Below are 24,373 nucleotides of genomic sequence, written 5' to 3' on the forward strand. Positions count from 1 at the left end.
CCCACGCAATCCCGAGTGCCGGTCACATTACTTCATTAAACAGACGCATTTCATTCGCATTTCTCCTGAATATGTGGTCACAGGTTTTCAACGGAAGTTTCACGGTGGCCGTGAACGGGCCAATGCACAATTTACGTGTTTTTTTTAAAAACCACCCCCCTTCCTGTCTCTCCGGCCGTTCCGAGAGTTCCTATTGGCTGATTCAACTTGCAAGTGCTCCGTAGTCTGCAAAAGACTGTTTTTGACTTCATAGCATTGGATTTATTGATTATGCTGTTTCTGAATCAAATCTGGTAGTTTGAAAAATCATTTTGGGGTGAATCCATCCTCAGAATGGACTTGCAAAACTTCCTTTTTAACTGTTTTTTATTTTTTTTATTTTATATTACTGTAATATTGACATTATGAAATATCGAAATAATGACACTCCAAGGAAGTGAAACTTCAGTAAAATTCAGGCACTGAACTGTCCTGCATAGGAAATGCCCACAAAAGCTTCCCACATGCTTCCAAATTTCCAAAAAAAGGGAGAGAGCCATCAGTGCTGTCAGTGGGGGAAAGAGAGGCATCATTATCTTCAATGATGTTTCTTTATAAGGCAAGATCGAAATAACAGAAAAGTGCGCTCAAAATTTTTTTAAAAAATGGGTGGGAAAAAAGGTCCCGCCCAAAAAAGCGGTTTTCGAGCGGCCGTGTGACCGGAGGGACGTGCGAGAAAGACGGATTGGAAGCAGGAATGTGAACGAAGAGGAAAAAATCGCGGATTGGAGGCAAACGGAAGATATCCGATAAACATGCGAGTAATGGGTGAATGTGGATTCCACCAGAGTTAAAATACTGGAAACCTGCCAGCCTATCTTCCCAGCTTCTTGCAGGCTGGGTAGAGATGGGCACGAACAGAAAAAAACCCGAACATGATGTTTGTTGTTCGTTGCCATCCACGAACAGGGACTCACGGACAACCATGAACATGGCCCTGTTCACAAACATGTTCGTGGTTGGCTGTTCATGGGGCTATTCCTCCAGCCATTATCCAAGTCAAGATCCCTACTGCACCACTCCCAGAAACCTTACCTGAGCAGGCACCAGGAAAGGTACCAATAATAAATAATAGCTTGGCCCAGAGCCTAGCAGCAGCCCTGGAACTTAAAGGGGTAGGTCCCTACTGCACCACTCCCAGAAACTTGACCTGAGCAGGCAGCAGGAAAAGTACCAATAATAAATAATAGCTTGGCCCAGAGCCTGGCAGCAGCCCTGGAATTTGAAGGGGTAGATCCCTATCCCACTACACACAAAGAAAGTTCAAGCTCCAATGCACTCTATCAAAATGCCAACAGCAACTGTCTCTCCTTCTCCACTGTCTGCAAAATCAGACCAGGGAGCCCCCCTCCCCCCTGGTCTTTGCTTCCTTGTAACAAATTTGGAGCTCCACACTTAAAAGGAAGACCTGCCTATCAAGCTAAATTGGGCTTAGATTGGGGTTTCCAGGGCAACAGCAGGAGTTAAGACAGAGTTCAGACAATCCCTGCCTACGTTGCCAAGGGAATTGATTGCAGGTGCCAGACTGTCTGGCTTGATGAACAACAAGATGAACAGCAACGAATGTGGCTTGCAACAACCACCTATTCATTTAGAATGGGGCCTCGCGAACAGCTTGTTTGTGAACAGCAGATTGGGCTGTTCGTGGCTTTTTTTTGTTCGTATTGCTGTTCGGGCCCATCTCTAATGCCAGGAAGCGGCTGTTCCACTTGCTCATGTGGTCTTTTATGCTCTAGAGAAGCTGCCAGCTAGCCCACTTGCCCAACCTCCTGCTCACTAGCTATGATGTCACTTCCAGAAGTGACATCATCACACTGGGGCTGGGAGTGTGTGCACATTAAATAAAGGTAGGTGCCAAGGCCCCCATCCTGTTTGTTCGGGGAAGCCATCGGACAACCCTATGTGAGGAAGGTGGAGTTTCAGGAGGAAGTGACATCTAAAAAGCCTATAATAAAAAGGAAAAATGATTACATATATGTTTGAGGTAGTCCAATTCTGAAGCATATGGGGTGGGACTTTGAATCAGATAAGAGTTGGTTTCACATTTTGGCCTGTGCCTGTTTGTAGGGAACCAACTCAGAGAGCAGGAGAGGGGGGGGAGAGGGGAGAGAGAGTCTTTTTGCAAGTTTTCTTGTGCCAAAGTATAGTGTGGTATTTTATACTTTATTATCCCTTGAATATGTTTTGTTCTGTTTTGTCTATGTTGTGTGTGTGCTGTCTTCTTTCTTAAGTACTTTACTGTTTTTACTTCTGGTTTGCTCCCCCCCCCTCCTTCTTCCCTTTATTGTTTGCCTGGATTTCTGTCAATCTTTCTGCTGTCATTTCTGGCTCTTTGGAAGGCAATTTTTTTAATTTAATCCCCTCTCAGTCCGATTTGTTTCCATTAGTTCTTTATTAATGTGTGACTTGCTGTGTTGCCCGATTGTGTACTGAGTATGTACTGAACTCTTTTGATTTCTAATTGTGCCCCCCCTCCACTGAAGCTGCTGCGGTTCTTTAGGAATTACAATTAATTTGGGACTTGTCTGTCTTGTGTAACTCAGTCTGTGTTGTATATCTGGGTGTCCTAAGTGTAACCCAACCACAACACTTTTACTTGTTAATTTTATCAGGCACAGTCTAGTAAATAAAGTACATACATTTCATACACACATTACAGCATGTCATCTGACATCTGTGCACAAACTCAGCACATCACGACTGTCAGGTGGGAGCAGATCTGGCAGAGGGAGGAGAGGAAGAGGTGATTTGGAAAAAGCAGCAGCAGCCAACAGTAATAGAAGCCTAATTCCGCACACGTTGGATAATGCACTTTCAATGCACATTATCAATCGTTTGAGGTGGAGTTTTTGTTCCACACACAAAAAAATCTGTTCCAAATGTTCTATAAAGAGGATTGGAAGTGCATTATCCAACGTGTGCGGAATCACTCGGTGTCTCTACCCAGCACTGGAAGTCCTCCCTGCAAGTTTAAGTTGCTGTTCTTCAAGCTAAGCAGCTGCAGTGCCAATTCCTCAAGCTGCTTTATGTGTTACTGTTTCCTATCAATTCTCCCATAGACTTTAATGGTAAACTTGTGCATTTATTCATTGCCTCAAAAAGGAGGAACTCTTTATTCTAGCTGTCTGATATTTGGTGATGTCCTAGTGGAGTAATAATAATAAAAACATTCGATTTATATACTGCCTTTCAGGACAACTTAACAACCACTCAAAGCGGTTTACAAAGTATGTTATTGTTATCCCCACAACAATCACCCGTGAGGCGGGTGAAGCTGAGAGAGTTCTGGAAGAGCTGTGACTGACCCAAGGTCAGCCAGCTGGCTTCAGGAGGAGGAGTTGGGGGAATCAAACCTGGCTCTCCAGATGAGAGTCCTGCCGCTCTTAACCTCTTAACCAAGCTTGCTCTCAATACTGCAATCCCCTTTAGTTTTGTCCAGTTCAGATAGAAACCCAGGAAGGCAGAAACCCAAGAATGGGGTGTTGGGGGGTGTGTGTCTTCCATTGAAACTAATGGGAAATAATAATGAAATAGAATTCTAAAAGCAAAACAATAACAAAAGAGACAATAACAAAACAAAGCAGTATGAAACAGTCCAATAATGAAACAGTCCCTATGGGAATTAATAATAAAAATGAAAGAAAAGAAACAAACTCGCCATGTACAAGTTACCTGGGAAAAAAAGTATCGAGAGGAAGGGAAACAAAAACAGGTGAGCTGTTCTAATCCATGCTGTGTGGTTGGAAGCTCCAACTGTGATTTTGGTCTAATTAATGGTTAGTGCCAATTATAATTTTATATGATGTCTGAACTGAAAATGTGTTTCTGAGGCCAGTGAATGAGATGAAACATCAAAGCCTTTGGGCATTGTTTTATTGAATTACTTCCCATAAAAATGATGCTCAAGGCTTACAGAAAAAAACAAATACAAAATAAAACCAGTGCCACTGTGTGGGAACAGCTGTACAGCGACTTGATACGTGGTCCTGGTGGTTGTATCCATAGCTTTGGAAACTAAGATTTTGCCATCTCCTGCTTGGGAAATTCCTGGAGATTTGGGGGATAGATCCTGGGGAGGGCAAGGTTAGGGGAGGGATCTCAACCGCGTATAATACCATAGAATCCATCCTCCAAAGTAGCTGTTTTCTCCAGGGGAACTGATCTCTGTAGTCTGGAGATCAGTTGTAATTCCAGGGGATCTCCATGCTGCTCCTGGAAGGTAGCAATCTTATTGCAAACCATGAAAACGAGGTCTTCAGAATCAATGTGGCAATCTGCCATGCAGAGCAGCAGGACCAGGGCTTTTTTTCTGGGAAAAGAGGTGGTGGAACTCAGTGGTGGAACTCAAGACCGCACAATGACATTACTTTGGGTCAGCTGGAACAAGGGGGGGAGTTTTTTAAAGTTTAAATTGTCCTCGGCGAAAACGGTCGCATAGCCGGTGGCCCTGCCCCCTGATCTCCAGACAGAGGGGAGTTTAGATTGCCCTCTGTGCTGCTGGAGCAGCGCGGAGGGCAATCTAAACTCCCCTCTGTCTGGAGATCAGGGGGCGGGGCCACCGGCCATGTGACCATTTTCAAGAGGTGGCGGAACTCCGTTCCACTGCGTTCCCGCTGAAAAAAAGCCCTGAGCAGGACTCCAGAGAGCCAGGTTTGGTTCCTCACTCCTCCACTTGAAGCCAGCTCGGTGACTTAGAGTCAGTCACAGCTCTCTTGGAGCTCTCTCAGCCCCAGCCACCTCACAGGATGATTGTTGAGAGGAGTGGTTTACACTTTGTAAACCACTCTGAGTGGGTATTAAGTTGTGCTGAAGGGCTGTATACAAATCAAATTTTGTTGTTGTTGCTATTATTCCAAGAAGCTGTACTATCTTTGTTGCTGTACCTCAGGCTTTACTTGTGAGGAAAATAGACCCATTTTCAGATTTCTTCTGTTCTTCCCCTCCCCTCCAATACTGTCTCTTTCTTTTAGGTTGATCTGAAATCTGAATATGGATACCATAGAGTTCCGAAAAAGAGGGAAAGAGATGGTCGATTATATTGCAGATTATCTCGAGCAGATAGAGAAGAGGCAGGTGTATCCTGATGTGGAGCCAGGCTATCTGAGGCCCCTCATCCCAGATTCTGCCCCCGAAGATCCAGAAAGCTTTGAAGACATCCTTCAAGATGTTGAAAGGGTCATTATGCCAGGGGTAATAACTGAAGATAAGCTTTGAAGAATATATGCTTTTTAAAAAAGTGATATAATTCTTATCTGCGGTGATTTGACCAGGAGAGAAGAGCTCAGCCCTGTTCTCATCTATTTCTGAATTTTTATGAACAGCCATTGCATATGAAATGCACAGAACCCCTTTACATTTGGGATTTGAGGTCTAACAATCAGTGCACAGGCTTGACATTTGGACTTGGATATGTTTCACCACCATATATAGGAAACATAACCTGCACTGGTCTAGACTCAGAAGGTCATTCTAAATGTTACTTCCTTCACGAGTTCTCTACGGCAGGGGTCCCCAACCCCTGGGTCGCAGACCAGTACCGGTCCGCGGCCTGTTAGCAATCGGGCCGCACCAGCGGTGTAGTGTAGTCTACTCTATGGCAGCACTGGTGAAGGGGCGGGAAGGTGAGCAGCGAGGCAGCTCGCTTCCCCGCTTGCCGCACCACGGCATCATTAGATAATGATAATGATAATGATAATGATAATGATAATGATAATGATAATGATAATGATAATGATAATGATAATGATAATGATGATAGAAATAAAGTGCGCAATTGTATCATCCCGAAACCATCCCCCCCCCCAGTCCATGGAAAAATTGTCTTCCACAAAACCGGTCCCTGGTGCCAAGAAGGCTGGGGACCACTGCTCTACGGAGCCAATATGGTCTGGCACAGACACACGTCAGCTTTGGGCAATGACTTGCATAAAAAAGGGGAGCCCAAACGGGCTCCGAAAGCTGCTGCTGGCAGAGGGAAAGCACCTGCCTTTCTCCCAAGCTTTTTTCCCTGTGAAAAAGCATGTGAGCGAGAGAGTTTCCCATTTCGTCTGCTCCACTGAAGGTATCTTGTACACATGAGGCAGCAGAAATGAGACAACTGTCCCCCCCTTGCTATTTTGCATGGGGAAAAAATATTTGCGAGAACTGCAGAAGCTCTTCTTCTCCCGGTAGCTGCTTCCCAAGCCCGTTTGGGCTCTCCTTTTTTAATGCAAGCCATTCCCGAAAGCTGTCGCGTGTCTGTGTGAGCTCGAGCTGGCTCTGTGGTGAACTCGTGAAAGAAGTAACATTTAGAATGACCCAAAGACACACCACCAGTATTAAAATAATTGGGTCATTGGCTTTCTTTGCCATGTGCTCTTTCTCTTTGTTTCATCAAGCAAATAGCCTACAGGAGAGTGGCAATTTAACTTGATTAATCCTCGATTTAAGCATAGGATTAATCAAGCTCTGATGCTAAGCACTTTCCTCCGCGAGTTCTGACTCATCAGCAATGCCATCCTGATGAATCGGAAGGATCTATGGCCATTCTCTGATTCCGTACAGACTTGTCCTGGGTTTCTTGTCTTAATTGCCCTTTGCCCATAAACATCAAGAGTGCAAGAGTGAAGACTTGCAGTCCCCAATCCCTCAAAAAGAGCCCAATCCATCCCAAATATCATTAAGTTATAAATTGAGCCATTTGCTTTGCACTGTGGGCGTCAAATAGGAACTAGCCACAAGTATGTTTAATGTCTCGGGGCAGATTTTACTCAGAATATTCGTGATGGATATCCCTTCTTCTTCTGCACATTGCTTTAATGTCATTTTTTTAAAAAGAAAAATCTGTAACCTTTTCTTCAGGTCAATTCTATTTCTAAATCATCTTATCATTTATTTCTTTTGTGACATGTTCAGAGACAAGTTGTTCCTGTTTATAATTAGACTATTGTTAAAGGAGCCGACCTATCACTGGCTGTTTTCTCACTTGCTGATTCGGGGCAAAGTGATCAGAGAATGCTCTTGGATTACTATAAAGTGCTCTGCAGGGGACTTCCCTTGTAGACAATTTAGAAACTGCACTTAATATGGAACGCAGCAGTCTGTTGACCGTATCAAATTGTTCTACGCATTTGGTATCTACGCATTGGTGTTTTTCGCTTACAGTTCAGAGACCTTCACCATTGATCTCTGCATCCCGTCTTGGATTATGTTTAGTATTCAACCATCTTAAACAATTACAATATTTCTGTAGCAAACTGGCTTGGGTTTAGAGAGCAGCCAAGTTGGGCAGGGCTGGCAGAGACCTCCCAGTTTCACTACTGCTGCAGCAACCGGGTGTGCTGCTGATTCTGAGGCTACAGACTCATTCTCAGAAATTAGAGCGTTCTGCTGAAACTGCACAATCGGTTTCAGTGAGAACCCGTGTTTGTAAGTGAGGGAAAGGGTTACCAGCCCCTGAGTGGGGTCTGGAGTTCTCTCAGAATTACATCTGATCTCCACGCTGCAGAGATCTTATTCCCTGGAGCCAGTTTGGTGTAGTGGTTAAGAGAGCGGCAGGACTCTAATCTGGAGAGCCAGGTTTGATTCCCCACTCCTCCACTTGAAGCCAGCTGGGTGACCTTGGGGCAGTCACAGCTCTTCCAGAGCTCTCTCAGCCGCACCCCCCTCACAGGGCGATTGATATGGAGATAATAATAACACACTTTGAAAACTGCTCTGAGTGTGGCATTGTGTTGTCCTGAACAGCAGTATATAAATAGAATGTTGTTGCAGCTGCTGCTGTTATTTCAGACAGCAAACTCTATGGTATTGCACCCCCACAGAGGTCCTCCCCTCTCCAAACTTTGTTCTCCCCAGGCCCTGCCACCAAATCTCCAAGAATTTCCCAAGCCCTAAAGGATGTTTGATAGGTGTCAGGTTGCATATTTTCTGCACTGCTAACCTCTGGATCCTCACAAACATTTCCTTTTCTTCATTGCTGCAGGTAACTCATTGGCACAGCCCTCGCTTCTTTGCTTATTTCCCCACAGCTAGCTCTTTCCCAGCTCTTCTGGCAGACATGCTGTCTGGGGGCATAGGATGCATGGGCTTTTCTTGGGTAAGTTTCTCATCGGCCTGCAGCTGGGAAGATTGAGCCAGGCAACAGAATAGTCAGTTTGAGCTTGTGGCTTCAGAGCAGGGTTGCCAGGCAACCAGAGGACGGGTTAGGGGCGGGGACATGATGGGAGGGTGGCAGAACAATTGTGCTGATGCCACTTCCTGGTAAAATCATAGAGTTTCCAGTGTTTTCTACAGTTACCACCACGGTTGTTGGGATTTTTCCTGGAAGTGACATCATCATACAATGGTGAGGGTTTTTTTTAAACCCCGCTGCTTGGAGATACCCTGCCTCCACAGCAACCTTGACCTGGGACACCTTAAAGAAAGAAAAAAAGAAATTGATTTTCTAGTTCAGACACATCTGCTGACCACGTTCTGGAAGGCTTTTGGAACTTGTGTTCAAAGACAAGCGTAATGAAAGGGCAGTTTGGGAGTTTTAAAATTTATATTAGTAACCTGAGATTTTTTTTTAAAGTCTTAATTTTCACTTTGGGCGGTGGTAGCATTTCCAGTTGAGGGTAGACGTTCACATGACTGAATCCACACTCAAAAATTACTTGCACATAGAAAACAAAACCACGTTTTCCCACAGTTTGAAATGTGACAGCCCAGGTACAGGTTCATCGCCTCAAGTGAGGCCAGATGCAGCCTCCCTAACCGATCTATAGCAAAAATGTTGACCAGCTACTGAGTCTGGCTTAACTCTTTACTTTCTCACAATCAAGGGAAGAACTTCTGTTGTATAGCACATTTTAATCCAGATCTTACTCCAAGGAGCCCAGGATGACACACAAAGTTTTCCCACAGCTATTTTATCCTCACAACAATCCTGTAAGGTAGGCTAGATAAGGCCATTCAAAAACAACTGAACAGACTAAGAAATGCTCACTTAGCACATTTTTAATACCATAGGTCCATAAATCATGCCTGTTAGCTTCATAGCAAGCCATTTTAGTCAGGTTTAAGATCTAATCCCATTTACAATATCATTGTAACAGTAAGATCATTCCTAAAATATTAGTACCTTCTACTGTGTTAATAAAAGGCAAGTAATTTTTGTAACTTAATTTTTTTGTAAACAATAGGAGTTTGTGTTGATTATTGTATACCCATGGTGGGCAAATTTCAGGTTTTGATTTGGTTTTAAGTTTTTTTGGGGTCGGTGGGGAGGTTAACTAATTCATTTCTACATTATCAATATATTTAAGGGTGTGATGTACTAGGAGGCCCACGGCTACCATCATTTGGGCATGAAGAAATCTTTTAAGGCAAACTTTCAGTTATTTTGGTTGTTGTGGGTTTTCTGGGCTGTATTTCAGTTATTTTGTCTGTCTTTCTAGAAGTGAGCTGTGACTCACGAAAGCTCATCCCCTACCGCAAAGTTTGTTAGTCTTAGAGGTGCTCCTGGACTCTTGCTCTTTTCCACTGCTACAGACAGACTACCACGGCTGCCCATCTTGTTCTTTCTTCTTTCTAGGCGTCTAGCCCAGCGTGCACAGAACTGGAGACAGTGATGCTGGACTGGCTAGGAAAGATGATCAATCTGCCTCCACAATTTTTGTCTGGGAAAGATGGAGAGGGAGGTGGGGTGATCCAGGTAAGCTAGAACAAAGGAATATCTAGTTGTGACCATTTTGTGTTCTTAGCTACTGCTTGCTGCATATTCTGTTCCCACTTCATAATCAGCAAAATTGCTTATCTTTAAGTGTGCTTAGTATGGGCAACCAGTTCCACAGATGCTTGCACAAGATGAGTATTTATCAACAGGAACTTAGCTAAAGAAAGGAAGAGAAAGGCCCGTTCCTTCTTCCATTGGTGCACAGCCAGATACATTTCAGCTGATGTTTCAGGTAGTCACAATTAATTTCAAAGTAACCGTTGTGCTGTGAATGCTCCTCTGATTTGTCATTTGCATGTTGTAATATGTCATCATGTGAGAATCCTTACAGGAGGGGCTGTGACTCAGTGGTAGAGCATCCGAAGGTTCCTGGTTCGATTCCCAGCACCTCCAGTTAAAATTGTATGTGACATGAAAGACCTCTGCCTGAGAGCAGAGCAAAACGGGATGGCACGGGGTTCTACCTCTGTCAGCTGATGCCAAAATTCATTTATAATCTTTTAACACAGAGCCACGTGAGGCACCCTCCAGAACAGGCTTGGAGCGAGGCAACTCTAGCGTGGGAGCTCACTGGCCGGCCAGCTAGCCCAGAGGTCTGGCGTCACCACCCCTGGGCCAAGATTGGGGGGGGGGGAGGGACTGCCCCTCAGTGCTCTACTCGGCTGCAAGAGCAGGAAGAAGGGGGTGGCAGGCCGTGCAGACTGGCCAGCCAGGTCACCGTCGTTCTCCTGTGAAAGGTGAAAGCGGGAGGAAAGCGGCACCGAGGCAGCTGGGTCCCCCAGACACTCTGGCTGGTTTACTGTCTTTCTCCCGCTGCCTCTTCTGCCAGTATTAGGAAGCTTTGCAGAGCCTGCATTCTGTTTTTAAAGATTTGTTCGTTCAACACTAATCCAAGCACCAACTTACTGCTTTTCATGTCAGAGCTAGATCTTCACAGCATTTTAAAAAGGGCAATGGCAGCCATACAGGGCCCTGATTCAAGTCAGAGACATTGTATATAGCAGGGAGGGGATTTTGCATCTTTGCATGGCTTTCTTCATTGAGATCTACTATCAAACTGGAGTAGTGGTTAAGAGCAGCGGGACTCTAATCTGGAGAGCCGGGTTTGTTTCCCCGCTCCTCTGCTTGAAGCCAGCTGGGTGACCTTGGGTCAGTCACAGCTCTCTCAGAGCTCTCTCAGCCCCACCCACCTCACAGGGTGTTTGCTGCTGTGAAGATAATAATAACATACTTTGTAAACTGCTCTGAGTGGGTGTTAAGTCAGCCTGAAGGGCGGTATATAAATCTAATGTTATTGTTATTGTTATTATTATTATTATCTCGAGTGTTTATTATTCCTGTAAGACAGGGAGACAGGTGCCCTCTCTTTGACTGCCCCCCCATCATGCAGTGCTGATAACATTAGTGGCATACACAGAACCAGAATCGTTTCCCTTTTAAGAGCACTGGAGAGGCCCGTTCACAGATATCCTGGTGTCATATTTGTTTGGGCAACGGTGCCACTGGTCGGGTTGCCATCTTTCTCCTGCTACTTGTTCACCCAGCTCCCCCTCTTCCCTACACTTGATATGGCAGTGCAGTGGCAGCCGCTCATCTAGGGGTACAGGCAGCTAAGTGCTGCCACCACTTCTCTCCTGCTGTTGCGTCCTTTCGCAGGAGAAAGATGGCCAGGTGGCAGGTCCAGGCCAGCAAGCTCACGCACTAGAACTGCATGCCTGTTTTGCGCCTCTATGTTAAAAAACTACTAATCAATTAAAAATGGCATCAGCGGACACAGGTACAAATGCATGCCAGACATCATGTCTGGCTCTGCTCTGAGACTCTGGAAAGCTCTGCCTGACAAAGCAGACTACATAAACAACAACAACAACATTTATTCATTGCCTGAAAAAGGAGAAGCTCTTCATTCTAGCTGTGTGATATTTGGTGATGTCCTAGTGGAGTAATAATAATAAAAACATTCAATTTATATACTGTCCTTCAGGACAACTTAATGCCCATTCAGAGCAGTTTACAAAGTATGTTATTATTATCCTCACAACAATCACCCTGTGAGGTGGTGGGGCTGAGAGAGCTCTGAGAGGGCTGTGTCACCCAGCTGGCTTCAAGCGGAGGAGTGGGGAATCAAACCCGGTTCTCTAATCTGTCCTACCACTGTTAACCACTACACCAAACTGGCTCTTGTAGATGAACAGGCTAACTCAGCATAAGGCAGTTTCATGTTCTTGTGTCTGTGTTTTTGAGCAGAACCACAAGTGACAAAAGGCACAGATTGGACACTTGATGCTTCCCTCAAGTTTTGATGGGAAATGTAGGCAGCTTGGCGGAATGTTGGACAAGTGACAGTTGAAAAGTCCATTGGACAGCAGTCGGAGAGCCAAGCTGCGAGACCAGGATGCCTACATTTCCCATCAAAACTTGAGGGAAGCAGACAAGTGTCCAACCTGTGCCTTTTGTCACTTGTGGTTCTGCTCTTTGTCTCCCAAGCTATTTCTTTAGTGTCTATGAGCATCCCGACAAGCTGCAGTGGGTTCAAGCAGCTCCACACAGCTTTGTGTTGTGAGTGTGAAAATAACAGTCACAACTCTAACTCATTTATCAGCCTGTTGAAATCAGTAGGTGTAAGTGCGCTGAACTTCTGGATGGATTGTGGCCAACATGTTTCTAAAGATAGTGGCTTAGTTCAGATATCATGCCAATTCATTATAAAAAAAGATTAAGCTATTTCTTTTTTTAAAATCTGGAATAATTTTTTTTCACCTGCATTGTTAAAGAAGAATTTTTTCCCAGACGGCATAGTACCAGTTTGGGGCTGATAACAGTGGGAAATTGTGTCCATTTACCATCTGGAAATGTCGCCTTTCTAAATTAATAAATCATTCATAATTTTGGAAGACACCAATAATTGTTCTGTTTAGAGACTGGAGGGTGGAAGACGGACTCTAGGCAGCTGGTAGAAATGAGGCAATTTGTCTCGTTCCTCTCACCTCCCACTTTTAACCAGAATGATAAGAACACGGACATGAACGAGACGGGCTTTATATTAGACTGGTAGTCATTCCGGGATTGAACACCAAACGAATATTGCGGCATTGGCCTGCGGAAATTGGTTCTTAATTACCTTTGAAAGACAAAATCAATATGAAGCCCTTTATTGCCAATTCAAAAGTGACAACAGAAAATTTTTGAAAAATGAAAGAAAATTTGCGCTTGAGGCTGTGGTGGATACAGGCAGCCGTTCTCACCAATAATTTCTGCCTGCTCTTGGAGCCACCTCACCATGGTAACCTTTGTTTGCTTGCAGTGAAGAGGAAAGGCTCATAGCCAGTTCACTTAGTATGTGTGTCCTAAAAACCAACTTTCTCTCCGGAGTTTTCAATATGTGCACTTCATGGTTTCCCCCCCCTTCCTTTTGCTCTTTATCATTTCATTAGAGTTGAATTAAGTTACATTAAAGCATGTGAGATCTATGGATTCTAATAGGAAATACTTATACACAGGGCTTTTTTTCTGGGGAAAGAGATGGTGGAACTCAGTGGGTTGCTCTCGGAGAAAATGGTCACATGGCTGGTGGCCCCGCCCCCCTGATCTCCAGGCAGAGGGGAGTTGAGATTGCCCTCCGCGCTGCTTGGCGGTGCGGAGGGCAATCTCAACTCCCCTCTGCCTGGAGATCAGGGGACGGGGCCACCAGCCATGTGACCATTTTCAAGAGGGACCGGAACTCCATTCCCCCGCGTTCCCCCTGAAAAAAAGCCCTGCTTATACAAGTGCTTAATTCACCAACTGAGATCAGTTTAAGAGTGCTTTACTTTGACCGAATTGTGCCTTTAATTTACCAAGCTATGTGTAAAATGACCCCGTCTGTCTACCTTCTCCTCTTGAAGGAGCGTCCACATAAATACATTTGCAGATGATTGGCTCTCTACATCAGAGCACTGATAATCTGCAAGATGCATTTTGAGGTGTATGTGGAGTTGCCAGCCTCCAGGTGGGCTTAAAGATCTAGAAATACACTTGATCTCCAGACCATAGAGATCCATTCGCTATGGTCTCTCCTGGAGAGCCAGTTTGGTGTAGTGGTTAAGAGTGTGGGACTCTAATCTAGAGAGTCGGGTTTGATTCCCCACTCCTCCACTTGAAGCCAGCTGGGTGACCTTGGGTCAGTCACGGCTCTCTCAGAGCTCTCTCAGCCCCACCCACCTCAAAGGGTGTTTTGTTGTGGGGATAATAATGACATACGTTGTAAACCACTCTGAGTGGGCATTAAGTTGCCCTGAAGGGTGGTATATAAATCAAATGTTGTTGTTGTTGTTGTTGTTGTTGTTGTTGTTATTCCCCTGGAGAAAATTGCTGCTTCAGAAGGTGGATTCTATGGCATTATACGCTGCTGAGGCCCCTCCCCTCCACAAACCATGCCCTCCTGAGGTTCTCCTCCCCCCCACCAAATCTCCAGGAATTTCCCAGCCTAGAGATGGCAACCCATGCAAGTGTATATAAAATGGCTATTCAGATCCTGTTAGACCACATGAACTAGCAAGATTACGTTGTTTGTATTTGATGTGTTTATTAAGCTGTTGCTGTTGCGTTCTCTAATTTTATAATCCAGTTTTTAAGCATTGCTTTTTTAATTGTGCAAGTCTCTTGAAGTCACAGTGAGAAAGGTTGATTGTTGTCAGTCTCTGAATGATGAAATACAGCAGACAGATCCCTGGTTCATTGTAGCTAGACACATGTTCTTGGTTAAATGACTTTTATTCAGAAATCAGTTCTTTCCATATTCAGATCCAAAGGTCTACTTAGAAGTAAGGTAAGCAACTAAGCAGTTCTAGCAAAAAGTTGACCAGAATGACTACACAGGAAAAGTACATCCCTTTTCTACCCCTGTTCCTTCCTGCTCCCAATTTCCAAACAACCTAGTGTTTTTTCTGTGTGAGAACAGTATGCATATTTGTGCTATCAGGCTACATGGAGAGAAGACATATCACAGTCAGGAAGAAGGCTTCAAACTGGTAAACACCCGGCTACCTGGGAACGTGTGAGAACTCACTGGAATGTTAGCAAGAAGAATATATCTAGCAATACAACATGGAGCCACCCTTGACAGAATAAAGCATACACTTGACAGCAAAAATTATTGGCATGAATGAATGGGCACAGTCAGACATGACAATTATAAATGAAGCAAGCAAGCAAACAAATAAATAAATAAATAAAGGGACATAAGAGAGGTGGTAGTTTTGTTACAAGAAGTACCTCTTCAGTGAGGTACTTACCATTGCCCTGTTTGGAGAAGGGTGTGGCCTAGATATCTCCCAAAGTTACAATTGATCTCTAGGCTACAGAGATCAGTTCCCCTGGAGGAAATGGCTGCTTTGGAGGGTGGGCTGTATGGCATTACACCCCCTGAAGTCCCTCCTCTCCCCATACTCTGCCGTCCTCAGGATCCATCCTGTAATCTCCAGGAATTTATCAACTTTGAGCTGACTCCAAAATGATCCTCGTTCTTTAGCGTATTCATCAGTGCAATTATGAGTACCACTGTTTAGAGACATTTTCCATTGGATTACAACCAATGTGGCTAAACGTGTCTCTTCTTCACTACAGAGCACTGCCAGTGAAGCTACCTTGGTTGCCCTGCTTGCAGCTAGAACCAAAGCAATCCATCGAGTCCAGTCAGAAAACTCAGAATTGACTCAAGGAGACATCCTTAGCCGCTTGGTGGCTTATACGTCTGATCAAGTGAGTACTGCTACTTGTTGGAGTACGGATTTGGAGAACAGTTATACTCACGGGACAAAAATATTATGGCAATCAGCTTAGCAAAGGGGCAAAACTCACAAAAATAAAGTATGCAAATGCTTTTTGCACGATAATTAACTTCTGGGGTCTAATTGATTATCCTACCGCAGTTTCTTCTATTCAGTTATTTGAATCTGTGGAGTCTTAGCTGAGGTTTATAACTTGTATATCTCTTTGAAAGTATACTACACCTATATAGTTATGTGAATAAGTGTAGTACTAGCTTAGGTTTAGTGTTTTTCACCAAGCTGCTTCTTTTTGTATCTATGAAGCAGTAAACTAACCTTGCAGTATAATTGTTTATAGAAATAATATATAGGATAAACTTGAAGCTCTATAGGAACTATTTGACCTATTGGAAGTTAAGCATTGTACCTGTTTAAGTTGAACTTTAGGGATTGGACAGTGGAAATATATATATAGAAATAAGATCAATAATGCCAAGGAAAAAAATCTCAATCTCCAGAACACGTAGTAATGGATTCCCCCTCAGTAACCTTGACTAGTATCTGCCAGTTACTTGAAAGCAAGTTTTGGATTTTTGAAGATAATATATCACAGAAATCGGAGGAAATGAGTAGATTTTGAAACGAAACGTACTATCTTAGAAAAAAGGGTACAAAATAATGAAAAAAATCAGGAGACATTTTAAGATCATTGCAAGAAGTAAACGAATTCAAGCTATCTATAGACAAAAAGATAGGAATAATAGATCTGAAAAGCAAGATCAATTAAGCTCAGGTATTACAAACAGAAGAAACACTTCCAGCGCAATCCTAGGCAGAGTTACACCAGTCTAAGCCCATTGAAATCAATGGGCTTAGACTGGAGTAACTCTGCATAGGATTGCACTGTTCATGATCTTGAGGATAAAGATTTGGACAATAAGAACCATAGATATGGAGTTAAAATTCGAGGCCTAAAAGAAAAAATAGAGGTGGATAACTTAGCCTAGTATTTGGAAGATTTATTTACTGACACCCTTGGTGCAGATTTTGATGAACTTGTGGTAACAGAGAAAACTTTGTGTTAATTTTGAATTTACGCATAGTAGAGATGTGATTGCAACATTCGAAAAACTATACATTTGAGATCTAGTGTTGACCGATATTCAAAATCACCCTAAGAATATTAATGGCGATTTATTACAAATATTCCCAGATCATCCCCATTTACCCTGCAGATGTGATATAACTTAAAATTCTTTACAGAACAACTGAGAAATAAAAACATAGACTATAGGTGGGGCACCCCCTAAGGCTGCGGTGAGAAGTGTTCACTGAGCTTGTTTTTGATTGTGTCGAATGCCGTACTTTGCAGCTGGACGGGCGCCATTAGAGCCCGGGCAATGTCAAATGTGGACCACCCACAGACGCTGAAGAACGTCACTCTCGCGAGATCTGCGTCTTCTACTTTGTTCGCTTCGAGGTAGAACTCAAACTGTGTGATGTAGGACTCCCAGTCCTTGGCGTTGGAGTCGAACGGCTCAAATTGGCCCTTGGTAGCCATGTCTACCCACTGGGATGGAGTGAACGGGTGCCGGGTGGTTGAGGTGACAATTCCTCCTCAGCAAGTGATTCCGCTCTACTTCTTGGGGATGCCTACCCAAACTTAGTAGTTCAGTTCTGGTCTCGAGGCTGCATACCCAAGCACCTGTTAGTGATTTCGCTCTGATTGTGGGGCTGCTTACCCACTCCGAAATCCCATCCTCGTCGCCAGTGTTAATTAGTGGGTTCAGACTCTAAAGTGATTTCAACAAGCTCTTTATTCAGCAGGAACATCTCTGAAACACAGGCAGCAAGCTGCAAATATTTATAAACAACTTCAACCCCCAAACCATGCCCCAGCTTTGTTAACACCCAATAAGAATCACCTAACTAGAAGCCCTTGTTTGCATCAACTACATACATTGTAACTTATTTGCAGCATAGCGATTGGTCTTTATTGTGCTGTTATGATTGGCTGCTGCCAGCACTAAACAACCAATGAAAATGCAAACTTCAGTAGCCTTGTTTGTGATAAACGCTTGACCAATACATAACAATTAGGACTCCAGAAGAAGTGGAAGAATTTGTGGCTCAGTTTTTCTGTGAAAAGAAAAATGAAGATTATCTAATAAAGCTTTAATATTTAAATTATAATATATCTTCTCTGAAAATACTATATTGGAATGGTAACGGCTTGAATGAACTTTGCAAAAAGAAGAGCGTTCATAATTTTATTTATTTATGTTTATTTATTTATATCATTTGTAGTCCACCAGATTACACAATGTGAGTCAGTACAGTCAAATTCAAAGACATTTCAGTAAACAATGTAATAGGACAAATTTGCAGAGATTTAAAGCCAGCAGAAATCCAACACAGTTCAAGAACTGCTGAACAGAGCATAAGCAGTTCTAAGACTGACCTAGTAAACAACAAAGAAATTACCCAGTAGGATACTTACAGCAACTTACAGCAACAGATAGTACATAGTAGTGAAATCTATAGTCCCTGTCTCTTTACTGACGTATCTCTTTGAGACCACTTCCTTATAGTACATCTCTCCTATCTGAATAAAATGCCCTCTTGAATAATAATTTTGCGTAGCTTGCAGAAAGCCAGAACAATGGGAGCTTTCCCGACCTCTTTAGGTAGGCCATTTGATAAGGTGTGGGCACAGAGAATGCACATGTATGGGCAGCTGTTGATTCTGACCACGTGCAAGGGGCACCTACAGAATGTCTTGTTCAGATGAGTTTAATTTAATTTAATTTATTATATTTATATTCCGCCCTCCCCGCTTTCGCAGGCTCAGGGCGGATAACAAATACAAACACCATTAAAAACATTTAAAAACATTTAAAAACATTAAATAATACATTTAAAAACATTTAAAAACATTAAGTATTACAGTTCATGCTGCATAGTGGTTCATACATGCCTCTGTGTTCGCATAGGGGTGATGGTTTAACCCCCCCTTCACGGGGGGGCAGGCACTGCCTGGCGTCAGCCATATGCCTGGCGGAATAGCTCTGTCTTACAGGCCCGGTGAAATGCAAGCAAATCTTGCCGGGCCCTTGTCTCGCAAGACAGAGCATTCCACCAGGTCGGGGCCAGGACCGAAAAGGTCTTCCCAACCAGCATCACTGCCATCTTGTCCGGGTTCAATTTCAATCTGTTTGCTTTCAGCTACTTGACCACAGCTGTCAGGCAGCAACGATCTCTACTGCATCCTGTGTTTTTGGATAATGAGATGTAGAGCTGGGTGTTATCTGCATATTAATGACATCCATGGCTATGAATTAGTTCTCCTAAAGGCTTTACATATAGGCTGAATAACATGCTCCTGGTAAAATGCAAACATCATATTATTACAAGTAACACATATAAAGACCTCTCCGTCACTTACTGCAATATACCAAATTAGGCGTGGTATAGTATATTCACCTTCTTTTAATTGCAAATCAAAAAGGGATACCATTTATGTTAAGAATGTGCACTATCAAATCAAGGCTGGTTTATCTAAAAGATATCTTTAGTAATCAGCTACTAACTATAGTAGACTCTGGAAAGCTGCTGCCTGACAGAGCAGACTACATAGACGAGGACAACAACAACATTCGATATCAATACTGCCCTTCAGGACAACTTAATGCCCACTCAGAGCGGTTTACAAAGTGAGTTATTATTATCCTCACAACAATCACCCTGTGAGGTGGGTGGGGCTGAGAGAGCTCTGGAAGAGCTGTGACTGACCTAAGGTCACCCTGCTGGCTTCAAGTGAAGGAGTGGGGAATCAAACCTGGCTCTCCAGATTAGAGTCCTGCTGCTCTTAACCACTACACCAAACTGTATGCTGCTTTAAGATCACCGAAGGGAGACTGGGATAAAACTATAATAGGTAGACACCCCAACATCTCCATAATACACACAACTTCCTATTCTATCACCAGTTGCTTTTTTCCAGCTGATTCTTTATCTCCCCTGTTACGACCCTTTCTTTCTCTTGGGTAGATTTGGTCTTTAAGCCTTTTATTCTTGCCCCCTCTTGGTAGATTGCTGCCACCAGGAATTAAATTCCAGAATAACTTAAATATGTCCTTTTAGTAGCGTGACCAAGGGACAGGCTTTTCGTGGTACTATGTGACCCTGAGGAAAGGAATGGGATACAGGAATAACTCTGGGATGAAAAAAAACAAAATAAATTTTTATTTTTATAAGAAGCGTATCAGTTTCATATTATTTCTAAAACTTGATGGTTTCAAAAGAGTAGTTCTCCATTCTTAAAGTTACTTTACTTAAACTCAGTCACACAGATCTTCTCTCAGGCTTCACACACAGATTGCCTGCTTTTGATATTAATTTCTCTCTGTTACAAGTAAGACCTTTTCTCAGGCTGCACACAGCCTGCTTTCTCCAGACTGAATCTTTTCTCTCCCACAGTAACTAAAAACTGCATTCACTCCGCCCACCCTCTCAGTCATCAGCCAGTCATCTCAGAGCGGAACTACAAGTGACAAAAGGCACAGGTTGGACACTTGTCAGCTTCCCTCAAGTTTTGATGGGAAATGTAGGCAGCTTGGCGGAATGTTGGACAAGTGACAGTTGAAAAGTCCATTGGACAGCAGTCGGAGAGCGAAGCTGCGAGACCAGGATGCCTACATTTCCCATCAAAACTTGAGGGAAGCTGACAAGTGTCCAACCTGTGCCTTCTGTCACTTGTAGTTCCGCTCTCACTCACTCATCCCTCTCTTTCACCCCCTACACGTCATCTGTATCACAGTAAGCATTAAAGACACACACACACACACACCGCTTGGCACCGATCCAATCCGGGCCGTTTTGGCCCCAATTGAGGCTGAAACGGCCCAAAATGGCCTCAAGTCAGGTGGGTGAGGCCACCTGACTGTTGGAGGAACTGCCGAAACGGCGTTCCAGCGTGTTCCCCCTCCAAATGAGCCCTGGTTAGTCTTATAGGTGCTACAGGACTCTTGCTCTTTTCTGTTGCTAAAAGGAGATGACATTTCAGACATATGAAACATCATCTCCTTATAGCCTGTTAAGCTTTGATCAGTACAATCTAACCCCATATAGTGTAGTGTTTGTTTATGGCAATTCTGGGCAGCAAGTAACATATCCGCTGGTGCCAATATCATTTGATGTAAACCGGCCTCATTTTGTATCAGAGCAAATCCTATTTCCTTCAATACGATTAGCATTTAGCCACAACTTGGTGTTGTGTACAAAGTCTCAGTAGGGTTGGGATCAGGAAATGTTTTGAACAAAAGCAAACTTAACCTTGTACTTTTACCTTTTCGATATGGAAAGATTTTAATCCTACCTGAGGAAGCCTGTGACCATGGCATCTTCCAACAAAGCTGACATTTTATTATCCAAATGTCAGTGAAATGGCAGAAGTGTTTCTTTCGTTTGAGATTTTGATTTTTTTCCCCTAAACAGCCCCCTGGTTCTGCAGCCTCTGATGACATGCTTTCAGACAGACACAACCATCTTTTCCTCTTTTTAAACCTTTAAAAAATGTAAAAGCCAGAGAGCCAGTTTGGTATCATGGTTAAGAGCAGCAGGACTCTAATCTGGAGAGCCAGGATTGATTCCCCCACTTGAAGCCAGCTGGGTGATCTGGAGCTCTCTCAGCCCCACCCATCTCACAAGGCGATTGTTGTGGGGATAATATTAACACACTTTGTAAACCACTGAGTGGGAGTTAATTTGTCCTGAAGGGCAGTATTGAAATCGAATGTTGTTATTAATAATAATAATAAAAAAATATTTTGAATTTTGGCAGTGAGCATAAATCAAATGTTCAAAAGTGCATACAAGACAAGGATCAGTACAAGCAAGGTAGTACTTTCCCCTTGAAACTCAGAACCAAAAAGAAAATCTTGACCAGGGAAATATATCAGACCCAATCTCTTTGCATATTAACAGATATCATAGTTGTGCTTCAGATGTCAGCGAATTTTGTCATTGGCAAATGATTGAGCTCAGAATCTGAAAACATAATCTTGGAACACTTCAGAACAGAATGTAGCATAGATTAGATTAAAGGATTTTTTCAACTAAATGTGACGTGTTATTTATCCTACATTCAAACTCTGCTACTCAATACCCACAGGCAGGGCTGGCACCACCATTGAGGTGCTGAGGCGGCCGCCGCAGGTGCTGGGGTGCCAGAGGGGGCGCCGGGGGTGGAGGCGCATGCTCACAGAGCTGGTGTGGTTGGGCCACAGCTGCTGCAGCCAGCCAGCCCTGCGCCGCTGCCACACGCCCCCGGCCGGGCGCAGCAGCTGTGGACCGCGGCCTACGTGTGGAACGTGGACAGCCTCCACGTGCCACCTCAGCCACCCGCTGGCCAATGGGCCCGGCTCATGCTGCATGATGACATCATCACGTGGTGATGTCATCACACACAATATTTTTGTATTGAACTCTTGATTCGCATACTCTTTATATATTAATTGTTGTTAATGATTTTTCATTGTGGGTTTCAGTTTCACTCCCTGGGAAGTCTTTTGGGTATTCTAGTATATTTTCCCTTTGGGAATGCCTCTGTAGTTTGGTATAATTATCCAGTTCAGGCAGGTTCCATCGCTTGCTCTGGCCATTACCTTGAAAAGAAGGATGATTGCAAGAGGGAAGGGGATTGCACAGGAAATTTTGTGTGCTGCCATCTTGAGACAGAGAATTTAATGCTGGCTGAGATGACTGGTCAGTCAACTGGCTGCTGGGTGGACGCACAGAGAGGAGAAGGGAGGAGGCAGGGTGGTGTGGCCGGAGTCCTGATCTCCTCGGTGAGAGCCTGCCCTTGCCCACCCCTCCTACCAGACGCTGAGACACTAGCCATCCTGTCAGTCCCTGGCAGGTATATCCCTCAAGCCCAACTGTAGTGAACACACGTTGGTTCCAAAAGAAGTAGTTTTTATTAGAATCCATACAGTTCAGGTCTGCACTCCATCACGGAGTTTGACAGAAGTGGCCATTCAAATCAGGCAATCTCTGTTGTACTTCATTTTCCCACGCGCACGCTTACACAAGTTCTGTGAGAATCAACTTAGTTATGCCTATGAATCAGATAGACAACAACTTATTCCCAGCATCTGGGGATAGTAGCTGAAATTGGCATTTAGATACTTCAAGGTTACAGCTAGCCGAGACTCGCGTATTTCTCTAAGATAAGGGAGAGGCCCTTGCTTGGGTCTTCAGTAACATCTGCACTACAGCTATGCAGGAAGAGAGAGAGAGAGAGAGAGAGTGCATATTAATTAATACACATTAATACAGTAGCATGACTTTAGCATAATGTCAGCAGCAGTAAACAATAATTATCAGCAACACAATGATGGCATGTGTGTAGACAGACAGACATGACACAGCCACATGGTAGCAACCTGCTGGCACCACCGGCTGCCACAAGAATCCTTGCACGCCCAGGCACAGCAGCAGCTGGTGCCGCTGCTTATCTTGCTTGCCTTGGCTGCACCTCTTCCCCACTGCATGAAAATACAGGACATTTAAACGTCCTATTTTTTTTCTGAAATTTTTCCGGACAGTCCAAGAGAATACTAGACTGTCCGGAGGAAAACCAAACGCTTGTCAACCCTAACTCTTAACAGTAATTCTTCAGCATTTGAGTCAGAAGTTTAACAGGATTTTGAAATGAACATATTGTTTAAAAATATTTTCTTGCATACATACAGCTTACCTTCAGTCACACAGTGAAGATCTTTGTACTGTGGTGGCAGCTGATGCTGAAGCAATTTTTTTTAATTTACACAACCAATCACATGTCCAATGGTCAGACAGAAATCCCCCTGGGCAACAGCTTCATCTGGCCCTGCCCACTTTTCTAAGAAACACTTTGTGGGTACCAGGAGTGGTGTCCGCAGATACCATGGTGCCTACAGTTACCACTTTGGGGACCCCTGATCTCAGCTTTAACAGGCATCCGATTCAATCAGCATTTTTTTAAAAAAATGCCACCATATCTCATTGACTTATGTGTAATGTACGGATTTGTCTCACAAGCCCCTGTTCAAAAGCTTGTTCGATGTGTAGAAGGTAGGGGGATACATAGCACAAGCAGGAACTCAGAGAAGTAATTTGGGGGCTAGAGCTAAATGTAGCTTTGGGACAAGGCTCCTACACATACACCCAAATGCTGATGGTACATTACAAGGTATATTTATGCACATGGATTAATGTCATAACAGATGTATTATATCTTTTAACTAGCAACAGTTGTGTGGAAAAATACAACAGACTCTAGAAAAGTGATTCGGTGGAGCCCCATCATGGGGCCTTGGGAGGGCTGCACAGCTGCACTGGGCCCTCCCAAGGCTCCTCAGAGGCTGTGCCTTCCCACCACTGTAGTGGACTCCTCAGGGCCTCTGAGGCAAGCCATGTTGCTGACCACTCACTTTTGATCCCAGCGGAGGGGCCTGCAAGTGTGCCTGTGTGGGGATAAAAAGTGAGTCGTCACCAATACGGCCTGCCTTTTATATAGTAGGATATGCAGTAGTTAATGAGGATAAATTTGTTAATAATCATGAATTTACTAGACAGGCCAATAGACTTCCAATTTGACTCTGAAAGTCCACTGTCCTGAAGGTCAAAGTTGGACTGGTGCTAACCATAGCCAATGTGGGCTAATACATTGGGGAACCCTCATCCCTGTGAGACTCCATGGCACTTTGCCCTTAATCTAGGCTTGCCAGGTGCCCACTTACGGCAGGCAATCTCCCGGAAATTGTTAATGAATTGGCAGTAGAGTTTTTTAGGAATGCCAGAGTGTCCCCGGTGATGCATCAATATCATTTATGAGCGCATGGAGAGT

General features: G+C 43.9%; 1 protein-coding gene across 3 annotated transcripts in view; it reads left to right on the plus strand.

The window, feature by feature from the left end:
* DDC (dopa decarboxylase) overlaps positions 1–24,373 on the plus strand; it is a 98,567-nt gene that overhangs the window by 23,624 nt on the left and 50,570 nt on the right. For 2 of the 3 annotated variants that reach the window (XM_054991480.1, XM_054991481.1), the window contains exons 2-5: positions 5,010–5,229; positions 8,003–8,116; positions 9,596–9,715; positions 15,341–15,475. In XM_054991480.1, the coding sequence (XP_054847455.1) occupies positions 5,029–5,229; positions 8,003–8,116; positions 9,596–9,715; positions 15,341–15,475 (570 nt within the window). In that variant the 5' untranslated portion in view covers positions 5,010–5,028. The remainder of the gene's footprint in view (positions 1–5,009; positions 5,230–8,002; positions 8,117–9,595; positions 9,716–15,340; positions 15,476–24,373) is intronic. The other variant, XM_054991482.1, reaches the window with a different exon arrangement.

This window comes from Eublepharis macularius, chromosome 11 (genome assembly GCF_028583425.1).
Source record: "Eublepharis macularius isolate TG4126 chromosome 11, MPM_Emac_v1.0, whole genome shotgun sequence".
Classification (NCBI taxonomy): Eukaryota; Metazoa; Chordata; class Lepidosauria; order Squamata; family Eublepharidae; genus Eublepharis; species Eublepharis macularius.